The sequence below is a fragment of the Mizuhopecten yessoensis genome, unplaced genomic scaffold, assembly GCF_002113885.1.
Source record: "Mizuhopecten yessoensis strain PY_sf001 unplaced genomic scaffold, ASM211388v2 scaffold9385, whole genome shotgun sequence".
Classification (NCBI taxonomy): Eukaryota; Metazoa; Mollusca; class Bivalvia; order Pectinida; family Pectinidae; genus Mizuhopecten; species Mizuhopecten yessoensis.
Genome location: NW_018408021.1, coordinates 788,807 through 808,988, shown reverse-complemented (window position 1 = coordinate 808,988; position 20,182 = coordinate 788,807). Strand labels below are relative to the sequence as shown.

Genomic DNA, 20,182 nt, shown 5'->3' with positions numbered 1-20,182 from the left:
TCGAGGTTCTTATATAACGCTTTATTACAACCTAGTTCATAGATCGTCTCAAAGCGGTTCACAAATTATTATCCGTGGTTATAGGGCCTTTGCAACCAACCAATATCTTTCTCAACTCCCTGGAGAGCATACAGCTGGAGCTGCTATTTCGACGCTAACAGCTAGCATTCCACAATTCTAGCACTGCTCAACCACGTACTCATTTACCGCTGAGTAGACTGGGACTCTTTCTCAAAGATACAACACAGAGCCGTGGCGTGACTTGAACCCGCAACCCTTCGGTCACGAGCCCGGCGTACTACCACTAGACTACCATACCGTGTCGTGGAGGTGAGGATAGATAACGACACAGCTACCGGTGTCTTATGCAATATTCAAAACAGAACATGTGTACACAAGTTTATCAGTCACTATGTAAACAGGTTGTGTTTGTGTCGTTGTCTAACAGGTAGAACGAAACATAAAGCGTTATCGAGAAAACTACTGACGTCATTGGAGATAGCAGTTTATACTGTAGGGAAAATTTTAAACATGGCTTCCGCAAGCAGGACCCGACCAAATCTACAGCCTAATGTGGAGCTGGGATTCTACTGTAGAATTGCTAAGCTTCTCCTGTCTGTGGGGACACACACGCTTCGTCAGCAGTTAGTCCATATTGTTGGAGACGTCGGTGCCTTCATCCGGGATGAACAGGTTATAAAGAAGTTAAAAGCAGCCAAGTGTTTTTCTGCATATCAGTGGAAAATAATAGCTACTGCTGATGTTGATGAATTTGATATCACATTATTATCAGCCCTGCTTCTCAACGTTTGCAATTTATCAGATGGGCATAAGAAGTATATCAGAGATATACGCCAACACAGAAATGATCTATGTCATTCCCATGATGCCTGTATCACAAAGGCAGGTTTTGACACAAAATGGAAAAATGTATCCGACACATTATGTAACATTGCCCAGCTTTGTTGTCCTGCTTTCCGAGACGAAATTGAAAAAGAAATTACAGATTTAAAGAGCGCTCCAATAGATGTGAGCAGGGATCAACATCACTTCCAGGTTCTACTGGAACACTGCCTGATTGAAAGGGACTTTCAACATGGTATCCTTACCCAGCAAACGGAAGCAAATACAAAACTACAACAGTTAATCAATCACCTTAGTTTGCTCGAAAAGCGACAAGAGGCACGTCAAACGATACAAATACTCAAGGAGGTAAACGATGTGATGATAAAATGTGTCCAAAGTAACGAAGATAAGTCGGCAATATGTTCTTTACTCATGGAGGACATGAATGGCATTATAGATAATCACTTATCATCATTACAAAAAGGTGAGTATCATTTGATATTGATGGTTCATCATTCTCTAGCATTACAAATATTTGCGTTACAATGATACAATAAATGATAAATGATAAACGTTTACCATTATATTTCCAAGATGTGTGAAAATCTGAAAACTATGATATCATTTTGGTTCCATCGATATGTTTAATCACTGGTTATGATTGCGTTCATAAAAAGTTAAGTATAACATTGGATAGCATGCCATTGTCTTTGTTATCTTTGTCTAGGAATACAAGCGGAATTACAGAGTATATCTAAAAGTGTTGCTGGTGCCACAGATTTAATACAAGAAAATGGGCAAGATTTGAAACGCATGGAGATGAAATTGGACAAACTTTCACAGAATAAACCGGTAGTGAACCTAATAGATGACGCTTTTCTAGACAGTGAGTTTCTATTTAGATTTTTTTAGTAACGAAAGTAATTGATTTTGTAAATATTGTCAAATGAAACAAGAATACCCATAAACTGATTATGATATATTTACGGATGATTCTATTTGCAGTGGTAGCTGATGGAATAAAAAAGTTTCCCGGGAAAATTGTGCAGAAGTTGACACCAAGTATGTATAGCTAAATTAAATATTTGTTTATTTCAAATATGTTTGTATATATGTATGTATGTATGTTTGTATGTATGTTTGTATGTAATACAATTTATTTATGTTGTACTGAAATTCGATTGGAAGACAAAGACGTAACCAAACCGAACATAAAGGCAGATGAAAAGAAGAAATCTGAGTTGAAGGAAGAATACCTTAAACAACACAGCCATGATGAACAGATCAAATGTAAGTGTTCGTTGATAGTGTAAAGTTCATACGTTATATATTATAAGTGATATAATAATACCAAAGGAGCCTATGCTGGTTGTAACTGCAGTTTAGGGTGGTTATGGTTTTTTCCGATACTGTAAGGTATGTAAACGACCGGGCGGTCACCCATCTAGCTACTGACCACGCTTGACGTTGCTGAAATAGTGAGCAGGTCCCCGGGCAAGTGAGCTTGCCAGTAAGTCAATTTTTCCTCTCAAATTCCTTAGCTGTTACAGTATGAAGGGAGATCGTTTCAAACAACAAACCTACAACAGCCCAATCGACCATGTATTTAAATGGGAGAAAAGGAATATGGAATGCTGACTTTGCAATCATGATTTTTAACTATTATTCTTTATTACATTTCATTTCTTTTAAATTTCTTTTTACACATATAGGCGCCTTACAAATTGACTACAATTATTCTGAACTCCAATCTCGAACTGTGATCTACGGAAACTGGTGCTTTGTTAGGGGTTCGGTCATGTTGTGGAATAGCTTCCCATTTGCTACCAGGAAGTAAAAAACTATAGCTTAATTCGAGAACGATATAAAGACACATCTTTTAACGTTTTCGTTTTAAGCTCCTTTGCACAGACGTCATGTACGCACAAACCTATATATCTATATATGCATATGACGGTTAATTAAGAAATTCGTTAATTATTTTTACCAACATTTTCTCACCCTCGTTATATATTCCACCATAAAGCACGCACATTAGTTGATTATTTTTATTCTACCACGTCAAATGTAACTAAATGTAAAGTTTTGCTGTCTTATAAGGCGACATGACCTAGATAGTTCGATATGCAAATTAGACGCTGTTTTTTTGCGCGTGCAAGATTTATCACGTGATCGTGTTGCCTCGTTTGAACTTGATCAATGTGGCGCCAACATTTCTCAGTGCGTAGGGTTGGGATTCCCGGATTGCGTTTACTTCTAAAACCATCATCATCGTACCGATATCAAGCGGATTTTCTTTGAAGTGCCAGTGATACAACATCATACATTAGGCCGGACATGAGTTGGCATATTTAGTTGGTTGCCATGACGTGATGGAAAGTCGCTGACCGGCTGATCATGACGCGACCTTCAAATTCACCGACTTCACCTGACAGCTGTGTTTTGCAACCACTGTTCAGACCGATGCTACTTTTTGGAACATTATTCTTCACAAACGATATGTACACTGTAGGCGAATGCTCGACATCACTTTGATTTTTTGAAAGCAGACGACGTTTTGCAGACCAGAAACAACTGAACACGTGTGACGTCAGATACGATGTTTATTTCAATCAATCAAACATTGGCACGCTATCGACATCGTTCGTCAAAACATGAAATCAACGCTTGACAGTACATACACAAACTGCACACATCGTGAAATGTACGGCACTACTCAGTGAAGTAAAAACAGAAGTAATTAATAATTTACCATTTTGTCTTCAGACCTGTACATTTTAAATGTCAATAATTGATAAACCATTCTCACTGCACGGACCCACATACTTTAGGTCTATAGATCCGTGTTATCTTTTGAATGGCAGGCCTGTCAAATAGTTTGATCCCGCCTGACAGTTATGCTATTTTTGTTAATTCGTGATAAAATACGGGGAGGTTGTTGGAACAGCATGCGTGCGCACTATTTCACGTACATTGGTTATTGGCATTGGTTATTTGCACGCGCATGGTATATCGCTCAATAATGCACTCTTTTTAACCAATGAAAACCGTCGTTACATCACAGACGTGGTAGAATGTCTTTTTTAACCTGATGTAAAAAGCCTTAGAGTAATTTTGCTAATAATATAGGGCGCCGCTAAACAAATGTTTTATATTATTATTACAATATTACAACGTCCTAAATGTACCTTACTAAGAGTTACGATAAAAGTTGTTTTTCCCGAGAAAAATCATTGAAGGGACATGACCAGTCGCAAAAGTAGCCGATTAATAAACCCGTATTGATCGACGTTAAGGTCGTGATGGGGTAATTTATTGTAAAGGTCACCCTCTTGTCAGCATAATTCCGTATTATATATCTAGAGGTTAATAGCAGAATCCCACGGCTTACTAAACCGATAGCATCACGATTCGCCTTAAGCATCCCTGTCACACTGCTATGGATTGTTTTAAAAAGACAATGATCTCCCCTGAACTTCCATTTGCATATAACTGTGATACAGTTTAATTTGGCAACGCCATTACCGTTGACCACGTAGCTTGATCGGTTAGAACGATAGTGTGGCAATCGGAAATATAGAGTTGGAACTCTGATCTAGCCCTGGTCAATGTTTACACTCAGAACACTGCTGTTGATTATATTTTGTTTGCACCACATCTTATATTTCGCACAACTGTCCTACAAGGTATGGTTTTCTTTTCAGTAATTATTTATCAATGGTAAAGTAACGACGGAAGAAAAAACTTCCAAAACTTAGGTATAGTTTTTGACAGTGGTAAGGGGATCTTAAACAAGAGACATTTTGCCCGTAGTTGCCTATAATATGAAGTGATCTATGGACGTTAAAAAAATATTGTTCAATATAGGATGCCCAATTCACATTTAACTCTCGTTTGACAGACAAAAAGGAACGTAACGAACGTTGAATTTGGTTTACAACAAATAAACATCCTTATCGTGCATGTATTTTTTAATTTTTCCATAGCCGCATTTTGGCTTATAAAATCAGTTGTAAAGTTGGCAAATATAATATTTTAGCAGACGGTAATGGGTTATTCAAGTAATCTAAATTTTGGATCCAATCTTCAGGACATTTCAAGTTTCTGTTATTCATACCAATACACTGTATATAGAAATTCATGAAAACAATACACTTTATTTCTTCAACCAGCCGATCAAAATAACACACATTCACTGACCTTTACGTTTTAAAGCAGTTTTCTATTTTTTCCTATTCTTTATTAAAATAATTCAAAAGTTTGATGATTTGAAAGAGTGAGCCAGCTAACGTCAGTGTCTACCTTACGTTTATTTTTTCTATAATGTTAAGTTTAAATTTTTCCTCATCCAGTAGATCACACAATTGCTTTGGAAGTTCAGAACCAGTACCTAACGTCGGCGATGTTAGAATTTTCCCGAACGTCTAGTAAAAACACCGTAGATTCTACAAATGTAAACAATGAAACCACGTCAGGACAGGACACAGAAATGGGTGAGGAATACAGAGCGGAATTGGAAAAAAGTAAACAATGCGATAAAAGCAATAAGAACAAGGCAGAGTGTTGTATTACCATTGTTTCCCGCCGGTAATGATATATATCTAAGGATCAGCCTAGCTATTGTAGAGAAAATATCCCGATACAAAATATGAATATTTTCTAAAGATTGTTCTTAGAGGTCAAAAATAAAGATCACAATGACTTGCTTTTGATACAGTTAATTCTGTCGTCTCAGAATAAACAGACGCATATAATAAATAAGATACGCTTTGGACAAATCTTTTTAAATGACTGCGGTTATAGGTCAAAGTGTATATCACTGTGACTTACACTTCGTAAACCACACTCCACCATCATTGGATATACATGCATACTAAATTTGGTTAATCCTGGTGAAATAGTAATCCAAAGTGCAAAGTCAAAGGCCAAAGCATATGGTGCAGCTCGATCGTCTGTGAAATTCGTGAGCCCGGTTGCGCTGGTCACATTACCGGCCGAAAAATGAATCGAACGCACCGGCTAATATAAAATATGGCTGCCACCTCTGGTGCTATCGCAATTGCCACATATTTAATAGTTAATGGCGACAGTAAATAAGAATTAGAATTCCATAAAGATATTCATATTGTCGTTTGTGTTCTGGTAGCCTAATAACCAGAAGTTTAGAGTCGCTATTCTGAGTTAGTTTGAGAATTACACATTGTGGTAACAGACCGTGATTAAAGTCATTTCGTCCTATGTGTAGCGATTCAGGGTGAAAGGTCTTTCGTGTTATGACTAAAAGACAGTTTTAAAAAGGTCACCCTCTTGTCAGCATAATTCCTTATAAAACAAATTCAATTCTTGTTGACATACTACTGATGTATTTTCTCTATAGCCTCAAAAGATGCTGATTGTGTATGTTCGGATATGATCTTTTAAGCCATCTTTTAAAACTTCTTTCATAACAAATCAGTCACAGAACACAACTTGTATCTCACACTGCGAGAATCTTATCATTCATCCGCCATGTTTATTGCCGTCTGCGCAGGTCACAGCAATGCGGGCGATCCGGCTGACGTCGGGTGGCCCACCAGCGCAGTACCTGACACAATCGAGTTAATTGCCCGATAAGCCGGTACCGCCGGCTTACTCGACGGTGGCCGAATCGAGCAGCATCCTGGTGACAGAGATCTGCTTCTCTTATTTTGCACTCTACCATCCCAAGATGTACTGGCATACCAAATTTGGTTACTTCAGGTGAGAAAGTATAACTATAAGCCCCAGAAAATTTGTTAAGTTTAAGGTTAAAAGTCAAACCATAGGTCTTAGTGCCCTACTTCTCGTACTCTGATCTATGCTACACAGAGGTGAAATAGTATAGAAAATATAATCCGAAAAATATTTTTAAAAGATTAATGTCAAAGGTCAATTCATTGGTTTCAGCAAACTGCATGTACACAAAATCGTGTTACTTCAGATGAAATAAAATATGCCCCGGACAAGCTTTCTTAAAATATCAGGTCAAAGGACAAAAGATAGGTCATAGCTACCTGCTTTTCATACTCTGGAATGTAATAGCCAAAGACTCAGATGAAATTGTATAGAAGATATATTTTGGATGAAAAGACGGATGGACGGAGCGCAAACCTTTTCCCTCCTCCTCGCCCTCCTCCATTCATTACATGCATTATCATTTCAATCTCAGTCATTGCTTTTTTTTGCAGATTGTCTTACAAAACTGTGGGAGAGCGAAATAAAAACAGAACACAGAAGATTGACCATATTGTATATATGTACATTTGACTCCATTACAGGTGTTGAGTTGGACCTTGCTCGAGGTGTTGGACCAGACACAGTGCTACTCCTGGACGCGTCTTGTAATATGAAACGAGATGGAAATTTCGCAAACATGATGACATTAACAAGACAAATTATCCAAGGTATCTAGGCAACATATGTCAGATCTGTTCAAATGTGGCTGATTTGCAGAACACGTTTAAATTTAACGAACATCTAAATAAGTTTTAATTAGATAATTCATCAATGTATCCACTATTTTTCAGGTATTTTTGAAGAAAGTGTTCCGGAAGTTTTAGAAGAAAACATTGCCATAGTAACATTTGGACGTTTAACAACTATACGGCAGCACCTGACAAACGACCAATACAACTGGATGACTTGCTTAGGTATCACTATACCAAATAAAATTGTCGCTTCTCACAGAACCCGTTTCAGATCTGGAACAGTAAATATAGCTTAAAAAACAGTGGATATTTTCTGAGACTTAGTCAATATAGCTTTAGACTTAGTGAATATAATTGTATATACAGCGAATACAGTTTTAGAAAAGTGAATTTAGTTTTAAGCACGGTAGTATAGTTCTAGTCATAGTGGATGTAGCTTTTGTCTTGCTGAATCTATTTTAAAAAGACTGAATATACAATCTAGCATAAGATAACGTGAATATAACTTTCGACACTCTAAATATAACATTAGTTACAGTGAATATTGCATTAAATACAGTAAAATTAGCTTTGGATTCATTAAATATAGTTTTAGACACAGTGAACATTACTTCAGACAAAATAGATAAAGCTTTAAAGTCCGAGAATATTATTTTAGATACAGTAAATATGGCTTAAGAAGAAGTGGATAAAGGTTTACACAAAGTAAATAGCGGTTTAGTCAAAGTGGATATAGCTTTAGTCTCTGTTTAAAATGAGTACATGCACAAGGTCTATCATCCAATAATATTTATGCTTATTAACCATTGAAATGGTTCTACTAAATCGGATACATGGTAGAATGTCTAGAAATGCATATGATGTGTTCAAATCTATTCATTTCTTGTCAACAGAAGGAATAGAGAATAGTGGACCAGATGGACCTGCAGATTTATGCAAGGGAATACGAATGTGTGAAGCTGCAATACAGGTAAACAGTAAGTATACAATTGAACACGATATTATTTATTGCTTAGATAATCTTAACAACTCATTCTAGGAAACGATATGCACATGAAAGATGAAATTAATTCAGAATGCGTAGAATGTTAAACTAACTGCATGGACTTAAGAGATGCTATTTCTTTATATATGTGCCGTATGTAATGCAAGTGCAACATTTAGAAAGGATCGAAAAATAACACAATAAATGAAAGCGATTATCAAAATGATATAATTGAATATTTACAGAATAATTAAGTAAATGTTTCGGGAATATTTTGTTCCGTCTCAATCAGTAATAACTTACTTTGTATCCATTCCCATCTTTATACATGAACATGAATTTATGTTTAAGAAAAAACCCTTCAGAAACATGGTCTTCGCATATCACCACGGGTAATACTGATAACCGATGGAAATATCTCAGACCCATCCGATCCTTCAGAATCATTTCAGGTATGTAAATGTGTAGTAAATTTTCCTGACTGTTCCAATGATTACAATATGAAATTATCAACATTGATAAATTGCAAAATCAGTGTAAATGAATTGTATTATTCAAAGGCAAGTATTTCTTTCATCATTTAAGGATGAACAAAATGGATTTTTTTACCTTTAAAATTAAAAACTATTGATGGCATTTTGAAAATTCATATACAAATATAGTTAACATAGAACTAAGTCAAATAAGTGTGATGATAAATATATCACATCTCTCACGAAATTTTATTTTTTACTTCTGAATGATTGTGGAATAAGATGCGTTTTGTTATATGTATGACATATTTAAACAATAAATCTTAATTTCGAGGTGTATTAATATTCGCGTTAATTTGCAAGAAAAAATATTGATGCATTTAACTTATCCGGGGATATTAGTTTCATGGGAATTACTGTTAATATTAAAACTTACTTTTTTCCCCCGTAAATCCAACCACATTTATTTTCAACATGTACATTTTGAATTCTGTAAACAAAGAATCGAGAGAATGCCCGGCAACAGGCGTACCGCCTCATGGATGCGTTGGCCAGAAACAACCATAAAGTATTTTGCGTGCCATTGTGCGGTCATGGGTCGCCTTCTTATGTAAGTCAAACGTGTGTAGTAATTTTATGATTTTTTCTGCATTAGGATCATTGACTTTTAATATATATATTAAGAAAAATAAACAAACCTAGCATGTACTTACATAGTGATATTTCGTTTTATTTATGTTATACTTAAAACGACCTTTATATGTGAAGTTAAACCAAAATGTCCTGTAGTAATGAACTACAGGTAAAATATTCATATCGGGCGATTGTCTTCTATTAGCAAATAAGCTCATCTGTTTAGTGTTTATGTCTGTCGTGTATTTAATAACAAGCCGAGGGACATCACGTTGATTATTAACATGTAACCTAGCTGACTTTGTACGATAGATCTACCAATGCTTCTAAATGAAAATTGGCTCGCTTAAGGTTCATGTAAAGTCTGTTTTCAACTAAGTTACAAAAAGGTCATAATTTCTTAATTTTTACCTCAATAGCCCTGGTTTTGGTACCATTCTACACCTCCATGACCACAATACAATAGGCGAGATGACAGGACGCAAAATATACATGCATTGAGGTTGACGAGCATCTTTTTCCCAGTATATTGTTGAATGTGTGGGTCTTTACAGCTTCCTCCTCATAAGTTCACGGCAATGTTGTTACTTGACATGTATTTCTATGGCTTCAATTAGTTGTGCTGCACACCTGTGTTATAAAATAAATAAAAAAAGTTATCATTAGTGTTAATCAATTGGTGTTTGATGTCCAATCAACACATTTAGTTTCTTTACACACTGATCTCTTGTGATCTAGTCTCTGGTAGTTAATTTTCAACTGCAACCATCAAGCCTTTGGCGAGTTGAGTATAATGCATAACCTATTTTCACACATATCTGAATATTTTGGTATATGATCAATTGGAGGACACTATACTTTCTTCTCAGTAAGAACTACATGTACTATAATTCAGCTACGAGAATTTGACCAGAGATGACTACCAATCATTATCTGTCCATCAGTTGTCACTTTGACAAGTTTTTCAACACAATGTGGAAGAATATTGTGGAAATGGTAATGGCTGTTTAATATCTGTTCAACAATTACATGTTGACTGGAGGTAATCGCCAGATGTTGTGTTGGGCGAGGACAACAAAGGGAACCTTGGAGGAAATCATTGACCTGTTATAAATAATAATCATATGCGGCTGTCTAACACACATAGGACAGATGGAAAAGACACCCTATTCACACATGTCATCTTGAATGGCAGCTGTCCAGTTATACTGGTATCCCACTAATGCTGAGCAAAATCCAACAATGAGACAAGAGATCCATGGGCCTTAACGGTCAACTGAGTAAATGGAGGCCATCTTGAGTAACCAGAGTACATGCTGCAGTGATAGATGGAGGAAACCTGAGTGCCTGCTGATAGGCAAGGGAAACCATTCAACCTTTCTTACTTGAGTGGCTCTACCAGGAGCATAATTATGTCCCTGCCAGTATAGCTATCCAGGTATCCCCAACACGAGAAGAGGGACATAGAGTCTGTATCGCACACCTGGATACAGATGTTTAAAGTACTTGATATGAGGTAAAGATATAGCACTTCATTGTAGGTACTGTAAATTTCAGAAATATCCATCCAGTATTTCTGGAGAAAAAACGAGAACAAACTTCCAAGATCAAAGATGACGGCCTGGTGGCCATCTTGTTTTAATGGGATTTTACCTCTATTTCCCATATTGGGCCCCGCCCCTCTGCCATTGTGGCCACAACCACCGTTTATACAAAATTGAGTGCCATTTGCCAAATGATGCTTCACACCAAATTTAGTTAAAATCCACTAAGCCGTTCAGGACTAGTAGCGTTTTAAATGAAAGGTTGACGGACGAACGCCGGTGGTGCGCCATGGCATAAGCTCACTTGCCCATCGGGCAGGTGAGCTAAAAAGGTGCAGCACAGGGGATTGACAGATGACAACCAGAAGCACAATGATTGTTTAAGAGTCATGTGACCTAAACATTTTCGACAACACATTAAGTGAAGATAAGCACTTCACAAACAACTGAAAGCAAATTACCTTACAAATCTATGAATTTAACATTTCCCTCTTGGAAATCCCTCTACAAATTGTCACACACATAGGGGGTCATCATCGCCATCATACAGTACTTCATACTCTGTGTGTTGTTCGCCATCGCAAGACTGACAGGACATTCCCTTGTAATCCACACACAGTGGAACCATTCTCTTTATCGCTTTGGCTGCTTTGAGTAGCATCGCGGGCATTACATGTACTGTCCTGTGTTGTATTGATTCTGGCCCTGCAGAAATCGGAGCAGTTTGCTTGGTGTCAAAAATTGTGATGGATGATGTTCCTTATGTCGTGTGATAACATTTGTTTGACTTGTGACGTGTTCACCTTTTTTAATGTATCATGGGATCGCATCCGTTTAGCACAACGTCCCGCACTGACGAATCGAACTCGTGAGGCCTTGGGAAGTTTGTGTTTTCGTTTATATTGTGCGTTGCCATCCACCAGTTTCTCTAAATTTGACCTCAAACACTTACAAATGTGATTAGCACACTCATCCTTGTGTACATGGCATCCCCACATCGGTACATCTGTCCTGACTCTAGCAAACGCTGAGGAGTCTCCATCTCCAATAAGTGTCGTATAACGCAAACCATGCATTTGTTCCGCTTTCTTGAACCCCTCATCAATAATGTCACATTACATAGCTTGTGTGCTCTCCTTCAAATTTTGAAAGCATGTATGGGGCTTGGCAATAATGTGTTGGTTGTCGGCACGTTTACATATATACCAGTGCTTGCTACGTATGCCGATGTGCAAAATCCTGCCTGTCGCTTTCCCAATTATAATGCCAACTCCACCCAGGGCATTGTAACTATGCTTATAGCTTCTCTTATTCCATCCACCATCTGCAATTACGGAAATACACGGAACACCATCATGGAAATTCCCTTTCTCGTCGCAATTCTGCGTTCTTCTGCTCCAGCATCTAGGAGATCTTTGTGGAATTCCTTTTCCCACCAAATACCTAATCCTGTTCAATGGAAGTGAATACTGGCTATGATATACCAGGCGAGTCCTTTGTGGCCAGCACTTCGTGAAGATGTGAAGCTCCATTGCCAGTAGAGATGGATCCCCACACGGCTCTGACATTAATGTCGTATCTCCCTCTTGTGTTATCATAGGTAGTAAGTCTGGACTAGTCTCAAATTGGACATTGTCTGGTTATTTCACTTACATTGTTTTGTAATGAGTTCCAATTCATCATCCTGTAACCATGGACATTGATGTCTTTTACCTTACTGAGTCTGAATTTGAATTTGTCATCTTTACCTTGTTCACAAAGAGTTTCAATGCGATATTCACAAGCCTGACCTCTTGCAATATATCCAGCAGGAAGAAAAGTTCTGGAGTAGACATAGTTACGTCTACTAAAAGAGCGTCGGCAAATGCGCATGGATAATATATTACTTATGGAAAGATAGGCCCTGTATGAATATTTAGCAATTTGTGGACGTCGATTGTTTGACAACTTATTCTGTTTCCGCTGCTTGGAAAACCTTCCACCATCAAGGCCAAAATTATATCTAGGTTTCCAACGCGTTTTCATGGTTTCTGATGGGCTAATTTCAACACTTCAATGATCAGTTTTGTCATGCAGGCCTACAACTAGCTTATGAATGCGATGGAAGTTTCAAATACAACATGTTGTGGAGATTTCATATTTACATTTTAGGCCAAATAAGGTATATACACAAATGGGGAGTGTTCTATCCGTTACATATTGCTTTTACATATATATACAGGTAAACATAGTCACAGACAGCTCAAAAACCAGGTAGGATTCATGTTTTGTTGCCACGATATTCAAATTTGCACACGTTCTTCTTCCATGCTTCCATAAATTGTTTATTCTTTATTGACACTTCAAACAGTAATATAAATAATCGGGTTTTTTTATAAACATATTTAATTTCACAAGAAAAACATATGCATTGACCAAAATTGCCAAAAACTTGTAAATTTGTTTTGAACAAAAAATAGTTTTGCCTTCATTTCGCATTTCCTGTTTGTGTCACTTGTCAAAATACAACGCACAAATCTCGTCTTACCAGGACATCGACTCAAGCAATACATTATCTATGTTAACTTTATGTAACTTACAACTGTATTCTATCACACAAACCATCCTTACAACAAATAAACATTGTCGGTCTTCTGCATCTCAGCGTTTTCTCCTCAGCTTCATGTTGTTGACGTCTGATGCACATTGCCGGAAGTGACGCCGAACAAACAGTCTGCTCTTGGATATCATGATTTCTTTTTCTGTAGTAATACTCCTACATTTGTGTAATTCAATTCAGCATCAAAAGTATTTTAATATTTAAGGAATTATGCTCTTGTTTTGATAACTATGACAGGAAAAAATTGTCATTATTGTAAATTATCATCATCATTACTGTTCTGACTTTATTTTAATGTTTTTGTAGCTTTGTAATATGTCGTCTCTGCTTTGTTTCAAAGGTATAACTTCTTTGATGAAAAGTACTGCTTTAGTAGCAAATTCTGTTTCCTGCAGTATAAGAGTGCTATTTGGCGAATGTCTCGAAACTTTCTGGCAACTGACTTTACTAATTCGGCACACTGCGGCTAAGTGAGTTGTTTGTAGCGGTTTAGAGTAGAGACACAGTCATTAACAATCTTTGCTTGACAAAATAATCAGATGTTTTCGAAAGTTTGGAAAATAAATTTATTTTCAATTCCGGTTTGTGTTCAAAATACCAAAACATTTATTTTTCAAACCAAACTTATTGATCTTATTCCGAACATTGCACGTATTTGATTAGAAAACTATTTATCATATATATTTCAATGTTACGCTTGACAGTTTGTATCAAACAACACAGTATATAGTTTTGATTCAATCGTTCATGTGACTACAAATTGTTGGCTGATATTCCGTAGATATCGTTGGACATGACGATGCAGGATGAAAACATGTTTTTGAAAATTCCTTTATATATATTTACTTATCATCCCCTGAATTTTGATTTTTATAACTAGCAGGACGGACATAGAAGAAGGAAACAAACACACATGTTTCCAAACATTGAATGTTTTATTCTATTACTTACAGAAATTTCTCGAGAAATTGGCACACCGAGCATCAGGGAGTGTCATTAGGCCTGACGAAAAACAATACATCACAAGATACCATCGTAAAATTGTAAGTTTGATATATTATCACCATTGTTGATTATTTTATTAAAACCATGATCACTATTTTTTTATTCTTCCATCCTCCTCGATGAAAACCCATATATAGTTCTTTCTTTATAATTTCGGATCGAGTTTCTTTTAGTGTTGGTATATCATTATTTTTTTAAATAATTTTTCATTAATTGAATATCTCTTGAGACCATATATTATTTGTTTATTGTCGTCACGTGTTGATCCCTTTAGATCCTTACCGCGGTAAACTGGAATTCCCTTGGGAGAGTGATAGGGTCTTCGGCCTTAAGTCTTGAAACCATATTAACCCTACTAACCCATATACAAGAATAAAATGAAGAATATACCTTCAGTGCGATGAATATGCCAGACTGTTATGAATATTTTCCCCCTTTTTAGTTCTGGGCATTGCTGTTTGAGAGCCATCATCCTGGTATCCAAGTATCGGAAAGTTCATATATTGCCGACATACTCAAACAATCCAAGCTTCCGTTTACTGACGAAGAAGTGGTAATGCTCCGATTAGTTGCTTTTATTATGACATGTTTCTTGTTACATAACCAAGTGATTTTATGTGACGTTTCGATGACTAGTACGGTATGTACTCTGTCACCTTTATCAGACAAATGACCAGTGAAGCATATGCACACAACGGTGTCAAATGTGGACAACTCATACACATTTTACACCTTTGTATAAATATGCTTCACTAGTCATTTGTCTGATGAAGGTGACAGAGTACATACCTTACAAGTCATCGAAACATCACATAGAAACACTAAATGGTTGTATAACGAGACACATTTCATAATCCATACTTACCAACCCGAAGAAAATGTTTAGAAATAGTTGCTTTTATATTGAGGTGTATGGAGACGAAATACAGTTCACGTGGAAATATCCTTGTAGTCAATAATGACCAACGGTGATTCACGAGACTGAACACAAATCTATGTAAACTTCAAACTGCTATATTATTTGATAAAACTGGAAATAAACGTGATAATCCATTGCTTATATTGATATTTGAATTTAACAATGAAGATTGTTTTAGATTGAATATATAATTTTGTTATTGAATAATATTGATGTGTTTTTTTTTTTGTTTTTTTTTTAAAGTGTGTTAGTTATACATTTTACAGGAAGATATGGAGGAGATTATAGCCAATCCGGACGTGTTAGGCTACGCAAGATCTAGTCCCAAAATTGGCAGGTATACAGACCCTCATGACGACTTACCTCCCCTTGGTACTCGCGTTGTCCAGGGGAAGCATTGGCGAGAGGATGAATTCAAGGAACACCATTGTGGCCCGGGGACCGGGACCGTCATTGGGCAAGACGATGGTAAGATTGCTATTCATACGTTTTACTGTGATACGCCTCTTTTTCCCAAAGAATTTCAATCTAAGAAATATGTTATATCTTTTTCAGAGAGCTATTGGTCATATTCTTTCGAAAGAGCTCAACACAAAGAAACATGTGCCTTTTGTAAAGAGGGTGACATTTAGAAATGTGTTTATCCGGATCTAATCTATCCGGATCTAATCAGCCATACACTCAGAAAAGTGTATAACATCTAATTCGTTGTTTTGAAACAGTAACTCAGACTTTCCTGATCACTTAATGAAACAAATAAAAACCAATCACTAGAAATACGAATTTAGAAATATCAATTCAAAATTTCTCCAAACAAAATTAAAAAAATGTTTTCAAACATCTATTGCATCATATGGATATTCATTTAGGATTTTTCATTTGTACAAGAGATCAAAAGAATAAAATTAATATTAAGTATTCCGAAATATATTTGTGTCATCACAAATACTAGATATTTTAAAATATTGTCTTTCACATTTATTTACTAACCCGCATGAAAGCTAGGGATACACCTCATAGTCATTTCGCAAATATTTATAATGTTCCCTCTGATGAGATTAAAAAGTTATTTACAATAAAACTTCATTTTACTACAACCATTTGTCCAGAGACATTTTGGCGTCATAAAGGGTTTTGCGATAAATTGAACAAAATTTATAAAGGAATTTAAAAAAATAATCAAGGAATAGGGACATTGAAATATGTTTGCTGTAAATGAGGTGGCAAATGAAAGAGGGGCATTATATCGAGTTTTTTTTTTGTATTTACCCATGTTGACTATATTTTCTGAGAATTATTGTAGTCATTCAGCTTTGTCGTTCAAATATTTTTAGAAAGCGTTTGGGTGGAATGGGACGGTTGTGAAGACGACACGCATTACAAATACAAGTATGGTCTTAACAAATTCTTTGAGGTCAGGGTCCATGACCGACCACGTACTCCGGAAGAGGGCAAGGCATTTCTGGTTGGTTGTTGTGTCACTAGTAAGTAATGTATGCTGTATATGTCGTTTACAGTACGAAATCAATAATATTGCAAAGAAGTAATTTGATTTGTACGCAACTTGGGTAAGCTTCACTATTTTATGATCCAATTTGCATATATTCTTAACATTTCCTTTTTCTTTCACATAATGAACAAACATAATCATATAAACTCCGTAATATTGGTTTTTAAAAATAGTTTAAGAGTGTATAAAGGTAACCATGAAGTAACATGATTGTATATTTATTCATATTTGATTAAATATATAGACTTCAATGTATGGTCAGTCTTACTTGGTGATTAATGTTTTCGATTCTGGTTTCGCTTCCATTCGGTTGTTGTTTTTGTCCTGTTCTGTTGACTCTTTGATATTTTTTTAACTGGTAGTGATACAAATACAATTAAAATACTAGATGCTTCATCAATATAGTATGGTTTATTACACTGTATAATGATTTGGCTGTGTTTTTGTATGACCATGTGCTGCAGCGAAATAAATGCTTACTTATTTTGGCTTTCTTGGCCTGCAGAACGATTTTCAAATGGTTGCTTTAGTCTTCGTATTTTCAATTATTAAAAAAGGTTATCCACGTGGTTCTAACTTAGTTTTGAAATGTATTTTTCCTTCCAATTGCCAAAAGAATGGAATGAAGAAGAAGAACAAGAAGGCCTATTAGGTTATGGACTGGTGTTCATCACAAGTCCAAGATTTAAGACATTTGGTGTAAGTTGCATTTTCAGTTTGCTTCGTAAAGAAAAATGTGAAATTGACACTGACATTTTTGTGGTCTGCCCACCATGTACTGGAAGCAATATGTTATACATATCGATCAAAATAGGAAATTTATAAGTATGATATATTTCGATATTTCTTTGTGTTATATCAAGGATAGATGTTTTTGATAATGCTTGTGAATTTGTAGTTTTTACCCAAGTTCTCGATATGAGGACGTGACATTACTTTAATTCGACTTAAATTTACATGGCAAGTGTCATCGATGAAGCAGAAAAGACGCTTAACCTTCCGAAACATCTGGTCCGATTTTCTGTGTACTCCAGAGATATCCATTTAAAACTTTCGTTTGTTCATATTTATCGCAGAATTGCTATATAGTACAAACAATAAAATAACAATGTTTAATATAATTTGGCTAGGGCGCTTTTAATGGCATGGCTTTCTGAAGAGAGATGAAAGAAACTTTCTATTTTTTCTAATTCAGCCGCCTAAATATATTGTTATATTAAGATACTAACAAACTTATTATCTACTAGCCTTGTACTTAAATATAACAGTGAATGAAATGGTTGCAAAACGTTGGTGTTGTTTTTGTCTGTAGGTTCGCTGGAAGAACGGAGCTGTCATGTACCATGAATACAGTTCTGATTTCTATGCTCACGAAGAGGTTTGTATTTTAATTACAAGTTGCATATTATAAAAGCAATCATTTATCACTTATATAATAAAATGCGATTCATATACAAATAAATCCGGATTATTTCACCATACTTCCTGAAGTCCAAGACAAATAGTTAATCTACATATTTCTAAAATTCTTAGTAAGCTTCATGATCAATTGTTGCTCTCATGATCACCGAAGAAATTGAGTATCACCATAAAATATGAAATATTGCTTTTACACTTGTATATTATTTCTCGTTCAAGTCGACTTTATTGATATCCATATTACAAAAAATACAAGTAATATTAACATTATTGGTACATACATGTGTTTTAACACACATTCAAAATCATGTATATTTCACGCGTGTGAAAGAGAAATTCAATACTAACCGTATTCTCGAATGTGTAAGTACCAGTAGAAATGTACTTTTCTTCCACACACGTGAAATATGCATAACATTGAATGGAACATAGTGTGCTTATTAAGTTTTGAGATTTGAAATTGTGCTTATTACGTTAACCCAGTTACAATGGCTTCAGAATTAATGTATCAAAATATTTTACATTTTGTGACAAGGCCTAAAGTTTATGATGTCGTACTTCTATTAAATCCCAGTCAAGGACAAAGCCAAAAACGCATATTTCATGCTTTCTTATTGGTTATTATATAACATCGTTCTTGTATTCTGTATTTTCATTGGTTGTAATCCGAGTAATGGTATTTTCAACCAACGAAATAAGTTTAATATATTTCAATGCAGTGAAAAATAATACGTTTATTTGAAAATTCCAATACTACACTAAAAGGGGTCTTCCTAATACTTGCATATTTGTTTACTTTCGCGGGGCTAATATATCGGTTGTCTGAAGGTTAAATTTCAAACTACGTTGCTCAGTAACAAAATTGCAATCAAGAGGGTTCTTTTGTATTGGGGTGATGCAATTTATTGTACAAGAATTTTATCAAAAGAAATTAAAACTATACTGAATTTGTGTTTTAGCGTCATTATTACGCAGTTAAACGAGTAAACACGTCTTTTCTTTTATTTCATATATTTAAATCAAACCCCCTCGACAAAAGCAGCTTACAAGGTATTTTTTTAGATTTGAGGAACCTTTTTACAGGCTAACAAAATCATTATTCTGTTGTTTTTTTTGTTGTTTTTTCAATCTGTTTTACGTTGTTTTCAGTTTCCTTCTCCTTGGTGCTTTGGACCAGAACACATGTGATCGGACCATGGGAAGTGGTTGGATGTACAAGAAAATATCTACTTTTACTACTACTACTACTACTACTACTACTACTACTACCACTACTACTACTATACTACTACTAATACTAATACTACTACTACTACTACTACTACTTCTACTACTACTACTACTACTACTTCTACTACTACTACTACTACTACTACTACTACTACTACTACTACTACTACTACTACTACTACTACTACGACGACGACGACGACGACGACGACGACGACGAGTAATTACACATTATAATCAAATTATAATAAAAGTATTATACATCGATCATGTCCAATGACATTTGGAGCAGTGATATTGGTTAGTGAATTTGAACATGTGGGGCAGTGGGGATGACAGGGCGTCAATCAGCATGTGTTTGTATTCAACCCTCTGACCCAGCTGTCATTATAACCTGATATCACACTATCTTTGTTTGATGTTGTCAACTTGGAAAAAGTATTCCCGTATTTATTGTTTTTCCCCGTTGAAATATGAAAAACAAGAACTACCATAAACATTAGGGCATTTAGTATTAAAACATAGAATAATTAGTTATGGTATTAAAATACATTCGTTTTCGCGTACTCAATA

General features: G+C 35.7%; 1 protein-coding gene across 5 annotated transcripts; it reads left to right on the top strand.

Moving 5' to 3' along the window:
* Positions 1–445: 445 nt before the first annotated feature.
* LOC110457933 lies at positions 446–19,667 on the top strand. Of its 5 annotated transcripts, none has more exons than XM_021509408.1 (17): positions 446–1,330; positions 1,574–1,732; positions 1,852–1,908; positions 2,035–2,136; positions 5,199–5,369; positions 7,143–7,268; positions 7,392–7,514; positions 8,186–8,269; positions 8,629–8,729; positions 9,253–9,360; positions 14,480–14,569; positions 14,974–15,084; positions 15,717–15,918; positions 16,785–16,934; positions 17,577–17,659; positions 18,273–18,338; positions 19,529–19,667. In XM_021509408.1, the coding sequence occupies exons 1-17, from the start codon at positions 532–534 to the stop codon at positions 19,565–19,567; spliced, it is 2,571 nt and encodes an 856-aa protein (XP_021365083.1). In that variant the 5' UTR covers positions 446–531; the 3' UTR covers positions 19,568–19,667. The 5 variants fall into 5 exon arrangements, with proteins under 5 accessions (XP_021365083.1, XP_021365082.1, XP_021365081.1 ...); XM_021509407.1 differs by having other exon boundaries at positions 2,020–2,136; positions 5,202–5,369; XM_021509406.1 differs by having other exon boundaries at positions 2,020–2,136.
* Positions 19,668–20,182: the final 515 nt, after the last annotated feature.

Bases quoted from the DNA above. Each gene is read 5' to 3' on its own strand.
- LOC110457933 (XM_021509406.1), top strand. From the start codon at position 532: ATGGCTTCCGCAAGCAGGACCCGACCAAATCTACAGCCTAATGTGGAG. The intron at 8,730-9,252 runs GTATGTAAATGT...CTGTAAACAAAG, and splicing joins ATCCTTCAGAATCATTTCAG to AATCGAGAGAATGCCCGGCA. The intron at 18,339-19,528 runs GTTTGTATTTTA...CGTTGTTTTCAG, and splicing joins ATTTCTATGCTCACGAAGAG to TTTCCTTCTCCTTGGTGCTT.